The sequence below is a fragment of the Salvelinus sp. IW2-2015 genome, unplaced genomic scaffold, assembly GCF_002910315.2.
Source record: "Salvelinus sp. IW2-2015 unplaced genomic scaffold, ASM291031v2 Un_scaffold1866, whole genome shotgun sequence".
Taxonomy (NCBI): Eukaryota; Metazoa; Chordata; class Actinopteri; order Salmoniformes; family Salmonidae; genus Salvelinus; species Salvelinus sp. IW2-2015.
In genome coordinates, this window is record NW_019943230.1 from 63,495 (window position 1) to 71,081 (window position 7,587).

General features: G+C 47.0%; 1 protein-coding gene across 1 annotated transcript in view; it reads left to right on the forward strand.

Moving 5' to 3' along the window:
- Positions 1 to 7,587, forward strand: part of LOC112072260 (plakophilin-3) — a 52,639-nt gene that overhangs the window by 11,682 nt on the left and 33,370 nt on the right. The window contains exons 3-7 of the mRNA XM_070439718.1: positions 120 to 326; positions 828 to 959; positions 1,613 to 1,840; positions 2,224 to 2,418; positions 3,124 to 3,284. Coding sequence (XP_070295819.1) covers positions 120 to 326; positions 828 to 959; positions 1,613 to 1,840; positions 2,224 to 2,418; positions 3,124 to 3,284 — 923 coding nt within the window. The remainder of the gene's footprint in view (positions 1 to 119; positions 327 to 827; positions 960 to 1,612; positions 1,841 to 2,223; positions 2,419 to 3,123; positions 3,285 to 7,587) is intronic.

Here is a 7,587-nt window from a genome sequence, read left to right on the forward strand (position 1 = left end):
TCTTCTCCTCCCATCCTTCTCCTCCTTCCTCATCTTCTCCTCCTCTTCCTCTTCCCCTCCACCTCCTCCTTCCTCCCCTCCTCTTTTTCCCCTCATATTCCTCCTCCTCTGTCCCCCAGACACCCAATGTGTCTCACTACTCAGGCGGTTTCTCCTCCCACTCGGCAGTGGACCTGGGAGGTGGTCAGAGGGTCACCATGGGAGGTGGAGGAAGAGGAGGAGGTGGTGGAAGAGGAGGAGGTGGAGGTGGAGGAGGAGGTGGAGGGTACATGTACCAAGATGACATGCGCACAGGAGGGGGTTCCCTAGGAGGAGGGGGCTACCAGGTAACATTTTAAGGATTCACTTTATTTTAATGATGTATTGTATTTTAATGATTTATTGTATTTTAATGATTTACTGTATTTTAATGATTTATTGTATTTTTATTATTTACTGTATTTTAATGATTTACTGTATTTTAATGATTTACTGTATTTGAATGATTTACTGTATTTGAATGATTTACTGTAGTTTTATTATTTACTGTATTTGAGTGATTTACTGTATTTTAATGATTTATTGTATTTTAAAGATTTACTGTAGTTTTATTATTTACTGTATTTTAGTGGTTTATTGTATTTTAATAATGTATTGTATTCTGTGTACTGTATAAATCTATGTGTACTGAATCTATACCACATAACAAATATATTTTAATGATTCATTATAATTACTTTACTATATATACTGTATTTAGTATACAGTAATAATTGCTTTAATTAGTGTGTCTACAGTAATATACTGTAAATTCCATGGCGCTGGTTTATTTATGTTTTGTTCTACAGGTAGGAGGGGTCTACCGGGGAGGAGGAGGGGGCAACATGAGGGGCCAACAGATCCGGACGATGAGCCGTGTCCCTGGGCCAGACCCAGAGACCTCTCTGCGCGCCATGAGGCTCCAGAACCTGCCTGCACAGGTATAGTCATTTATATATTATGTTTTGTGTGTGTATTGTGTGAACGTCAACGTTTTTTCTTGCAAGTGTTGTTCTATGTATCTGTATTGTTGATGTCATTCTACCTGGATGGATGGTGATCTGGAATGATGATGATCTGGAATGATGATGATCTGGATAGATGATGATCTGGATGGATGGTGATCTGGAATGATGATGATCTGGGTTGATGTGGATGTTGATGATGATCTGGATTGATGTTGATGTTGATGATGAACTGGATTGATGTGAATGTTGATGATGATCTGGATTGATGTTGATGTTGATGATGAACTGGATTGATGTGAATGTTGATGATGATGATCTGGATTGATGTGGATGTTGATGATGAACTGGATTGATGATGATCTGGTTTGATGATGAACTGGATTGATGTGGATGTTGATGATGATCTGGATTGATGATGATCTGGATTGATGATGATCTGGATTGRTGATGATCTGGATTGATGTGGATGTTGATGATGATCTGGGTTGATGATGATCTGGATTGATGATGATCTGGCTTGATGTGGATGTTGATGATGATGCACCAAGACAAATTCCTTTGTTCCTGTTCCAGTTCATTGCTTGGCAACAACACTTCCTGATTCTGTTTCTGATTCTTGTTCTCAGCCGTCTCCGGTGGCAGCCTGGGTGGCCGCTGACGTCAGCGATGGCTGCAGCCTGGCCTCAGACCGCGATGCCACCTTCAGCCGACAGCAGTCTGTCTACAGCACTGTTAGCGGAGGAGCCTACAGCTCTGGGACACAAATGAGACAGGCAGGAGGAGGAGGGTCCATGGTACCCATGAGGCGATCACTCAGCGGGACACTAGCCCAGAGCGGAGGAGGGGAGATGATGGTTGGTGGAGCCCTACCGGAATTTTGACACGAGATTAACACATTCCGTTTGCATGGCATGTGAAATGACTCGATAACCTGTTTCTTATACAATTGAAATGTGTTTAGGAACAAACAATGCACTCCTAACTAGCTTTACATGCTGACCACACCGCTCGCGTCGCAAAATAAATGTACGCATACATGTCATCCACGASCGTCTGCGTCGCTAGGCGCTAAAATACAACTTGGTTCTTTGTCAAAAGCAAAGACAGGCTTAAAAKACATTTTTAAAGTGTCACAGTACAACCTTCTTCACAGTAAAAAAAAAAAACATTTTATTTTATAACGATTGTATTTCCAACAGATGTTTTTTAAATACGTATGTTTCTAAACATCCGGTAGGGAGGAGAGGAGATGATGGCGGTCCAGCAGCAGCATTCCTTTAAAGGACCAGCGTTCCGCACCATCAGCAGGATCAACAACAGGAACAACAGGATGTCCATGGGCTCCATGTCTGGAGCTTCTACCTTCCCTCCCCCCGGGGGAAACAGCAGCGTCGGTGGGGGGGATGGAGGAGGTGGGTTCGTGATGGGCCAGGTGAGGGTAAACGATATGTTACATTTCATTTCATTTTTTTTTTTTTTTAATTTTAAAGTCATTTAGCAGACGCTCTTATCCAGAGCGACTTACAAATTGGAAAGTTCATACATATTCATCCTGGTCCCCCCGTGGGGAATGAACCCACAACCCTGGCGTTGCAAGCGCCATGCTCTACCAACTGAGCCACATGGGACCATTTGCATGTAAATGTATTTTGTGAGGTCAACATACAGAACCCACTATAATAACACAACACAATATTTATTTAACCTGGCAAGTCAGTTAAGAACAAATTCTTATTTACAATGATGGCCTACCAGGGAACAGTGGGGTTAACTGCCTTGTTCAGGGGGCAGAACGACAGATTTTTTTACCTTGTCGGTTCGGGGATTCGATCTTCTAACCTTTCGGTTACTAGTCCAACGGTCTAACCACTTGGCTACCTACCGCCGCAATATAACAATACAGCCTAATGCAACAGAACAACACTGGGAGGTGAGCCCTCTGTATATCCACATAACCCATGATCCATGATGGGCTGGGCCTAATCTGAGAAGTATTCTTAGCCACTGTTACACTATCACTATTTTACCTGCCGTGGTGTTTTTATGTTGCAATACTATTATTAGCTATTATAATTCAAATCTATAATTGTTATTCATATTATAATTTTGTATTTTTATTATTATGTATTATTTGTAGGTGTCGTCGGGGTCTCAGGGGAATATGATGATGATGCGGCAACAGAGACAGACCTCTCTTCCCAGGACCATGTCTGTCAAGAGCATTCACAGTGTCGGGAAGGGCATGGATATCTACGACGATCAGGTGGACATGACTGGCAGCATGGGCAACCTCAGCGGGTAAGACATGACTGGCAGCATGGGGGAAACCTCAGTGGGTAAGACATGACTGGCAGCATGGGGGCAACCTCAGTGGGTAAGACATGACTGGGGAAGCAATGGGGCAAACCTCGTGGGTAAGACATGACTGCTTAAGATGCATGGGGGCAACCTCCAGTGGGGTAAGATCATGCACTGGCAGCATGGTTGGCAACCTCAAGTGAGTAAGACAATGACTGGCACATGGGGCCAACTCCTCCTAGTGGTAAGATCATGACTGCAGCATGGGAACCCAGGCCTGGTAAACATGACTGCAGCATGGGGGAAACCTCAGCGGCGTTTAAGGAACATGACGGCAGCAATGGGCTAACAATTATAGTAAGGAATAAGACCAGAACCTGGGCAGGCATGTGAAACCCTCAGTGGTAAGGACGATTGGACCTGCCAGCATGGGAAAACCTCAATGGATACGTGAGCGTGAGACGCATGAACCTCAATGCAGGTAGACATGGACTGCAGCATAGCAAACCTCAGCGGTAAGACATGACTGGCCCAGCAATGGCAACCCAATGGGTAAGACAGGTGACTGGCAGCATGGGGGGCCAACCCTCAATGGGTAAGACATGACTGGCAGCATGGGGGGCAACCTCAATGGGTAAGACATGACTGGCAGCATGGGGCAACCTCAATGGGTAAGGACATGACTGCAGCATGTGGGCAACCTCAATGGGTAAGACATTGACTCGGAAAGCATGGCGGGACCTCAGTGGCGTAAACTGACTGGAAGCATGGGGGCAACCTCAATGGTAAGACATGACTGGAAGCATGGGAGGAAACCTCAGTGGGGTAAGACATGATGGAAGCATGGGGGCAACCTCAGTGGGTAAGACATGACTGGGAGCATGGGGGCAACCTCAAAGGGTAAGACATGACTGTGGAAGCATGGGGAAACCTCAGTGGGTAAGACATGACTGGAAGCATGGGGGCAACTCACGTGGGTAAGACAGACTCGAAGAGGTGGCAAGCCTCAGTGGTAAGACATGACTGGAAGCATGGGGGCAACCTCAGTCGGTAAGACATGACTGGCGAGCCATGGGGGCAACCTCAGACAGACTGCAGCATGGGGGCAACCTCAGTGGAAGACATGACTGCAGCAAGGGGGAAACCTCAGCAGTAAGACATGACTGGCGCATGGAACCTCAGGGTAAGACATGGACTGGCAGCTGGGAAACCTCAGTGAGGTAAGACATGACTGGCAGCATGGGAAACCTCCAGTGGGTAAGACATGACTGGCAGCATGGGAAACCTCAATGGGTAAAGACATGGACTGGGCAGCAGGGGGAAACCTCAGGTAAGACATGACTGGCAGCATGGGCGAACCTCAATGGGTAAGACATGACTGGCAGCATGGGAAACCTCAGTGTGTAAGAACATGACTGCGCAGCATGGGGCAACCTCAATGGGTAAGACATGACTTGGAGCATTGGGGCAACTCAATGGTAAGACATGACTGGCAGCATGGGGAAACCTCAGGGTAAGACATGACTGGCAGCATGGGGCAACCTCAGTGGGTAAGGACATGTGAGTGGCAGCATGGGGAAACCTCAATGATCGGTATTAAGACATGACTGGCAGCTATGGGGGCAAACTCAGGGTAAGACATGACTGCAGCATGGGGAACCTCAATGGGTAAACGCGTGACTGGCAGCATGGGGAAACCTCAATGGGTAAGACTGGGACTGACAGCATGAAACCTCAGGACATTGACTGCAGCATTGGGAAAACCTCTGGGTAAGACATGAGTGCACATGGAAACCTCACTGGGCTGTTAGTACATGAGGATCAATTCTGACATGGTCCCTCTGGGGTTTGTAGTACATGAGGATCAATCTGCATTGCCCCTGGGTTAGTACATGAGCATCAACTGCAGTGCCCCTGGGGTAGTCACCTGGGGGGTCAATCTGCAGTGCCCCTGGTGTAGTACATGAGGGTCAATCTGCAGTGCCCCTGGGTGTAGTACATGAGGTCAATCTGCAGAGCCCCTGGGTGTAGTACATGAGATCAATTCTGCAGTGCCCCTGGTGTGTAGTACATGAGGGTCAATCTGCAGTGCCCTGGTGTAGCGTACATGAGGATCAATCGCAGTGCCCCTGGGTGTAGTACATGAGGGTCAATCTGCAGTGCCCGTGGGTGTAGTTACATGAGGTCAATCTGCATTGCCCCGTGGTTGTAGTACATGAGGGTCAATCTGCATTGCCCCTGGTGCATTGTTGTACTGCTAATATTAAATATAAATCACATGTTATTGTCACATTGCGTCACTGTTATTTGTTTACATGTTACTGGTCACATGTTACCAAATACATAGGTGAGACTTTACTGTGAAATGCCTACTTACGAGCCCTTTCCCAACAATGCAGAGTTAAAAGTCAGAACAATTAGCATCAAATAAAAAAGGAAATTATAACACAATAAAATAACAAAAATGAGGCTATATACAAGGTATTACGGTACATAGTCAATGTGGAGGCTATATACAAGTTATTACGGTACAGAGTTCAATGGGAGCCTATATACAAGGTATTAACGTACAGATCAATGTGGAGGCTATATACAATATTACGGTACAGAGTCATGGTTGAGGCTATTATACAGGGCTCGGCTCCGCGCTACACGGTACCTCGCGAGGCCTCATATACGGTTCACGCCCGCTCGTCCCCCCCACAGAGCTCACATCGTGGACGGCTATCACCCTACACCCAGCGTCTATCCCTACCTACAGCCTCATGTCGGAGGCACTACACACACGGTATTACCCCGGTACAGATGTCATTGCCTGGAGGCTATATACAAGGTAATTACGGCTACAGAGTCATTTGTGGAGGCTATACTACAAGGCTATTACGGCTAACAGAGTCATTGTGCGAGCTAATATACAGGGTGTGACCCTCCTACAAAGCGCTCCGTTAGATCTGGCTGAGAAAGATGACGGCTCTGCCCAGTGCTCTCCACTACTAGTGGAGCGATAGGTGCAGTCTCCTGATAATACTCACTGCCACGGATGATAACATGAGCATAGAATGTGTCGATGTATGTTTGAAGTGCTCACAGTCCGTTAGTTTTAAGGTAAATTACTCTACACTGTAGCTTGGTTGGTGTAAAGGTACCGAATTGTGTGTTAATCCCATACGTCTAAATTCAAGGAGTCAAATTTGTACCATCAAACGAGGTCGTAGTCTAGCCCTCTACGCTTAGAGTCGTTGTGAAGTAATGCAAAGTGCAGTGGGTAATCCCTAACTGGCATTTGAGTGTGTATTTTATTTGGTAGAGGATGAGAACAGTGTCGTCCTATGTGCTAAGTCATGACTTGATTGGTTCGCTACGCATGCTAACCTCCCTCCATATGGTAATTGTGTCCACCTCCTCTCCACACATCTACAGTCTCGCAAATCAGAACGTTCTCAGATCAGAGCCAGGCTAGCCGCTAGCAAACGCCGATGAGCGTCGAAGCTAGACAAGGTAAGGTAGAGGACAAATAAAAGTCCTGACATATGCGTTGTCCTTCCATCGTTTCTGACTATCCACCTATAACCTCTCTACTACCCTATGATCGCTCGCCAGATTAGCTGAACCCCCTCCACTATCGCTCGTCCGGCTAGCTCGAGCCGAGTGACTCCCTCTGCCGCTTTTCGGTGGTGTTACGGCACGCGTAGGTGAGCGCCCAACAAGTTTACTCTTCAGGCATGCCTGCTCACACAACAAACAGTCTGTACCGCCCCATAGGCGAGGTAGCCCCACAGACAGAACATGAGCCAATCCAGTAGGAGAAAATAATAAATTACGGGTCCTGCGACCCCAAGCTCAGGGGTATCCCTATCCATTCCCAACCAGGTGCGAGCCCACTCAAGCGGGCCCCACCACTAACACTGGCCGCTGAGCAGTGCCAGGGAACCTGGACTGCCAAGTGCCACTTGGTATGGGCCTGTATGCCTGCCCTACAGAGGCATACCAAGTATAAACAGGCGGTAGCCTCAGCCTACTTTGAAGCGCATCCTCCTAGGCCGCTCTAGGTCGCCCTTAAATCCCTCGCTCACTGTTTGCCTAATTGGCAGATACCAGGTGGTATTCCCCGGGTATGCCTAATCAGATTACAGGTTGAAGTACTCCTTGTGTATGTGTGCTTGACCACCTGACAACTAAAATAAGCTAAAACAACTCCACCGATATAGTAGACGTTCTTATTGTCTCGGCTACGTGTGCCACGGATTCCTATGAGTCACCCCTTGAGTACTGGCAGGTGTCTTGTGTGAGTTTTTACCTATGC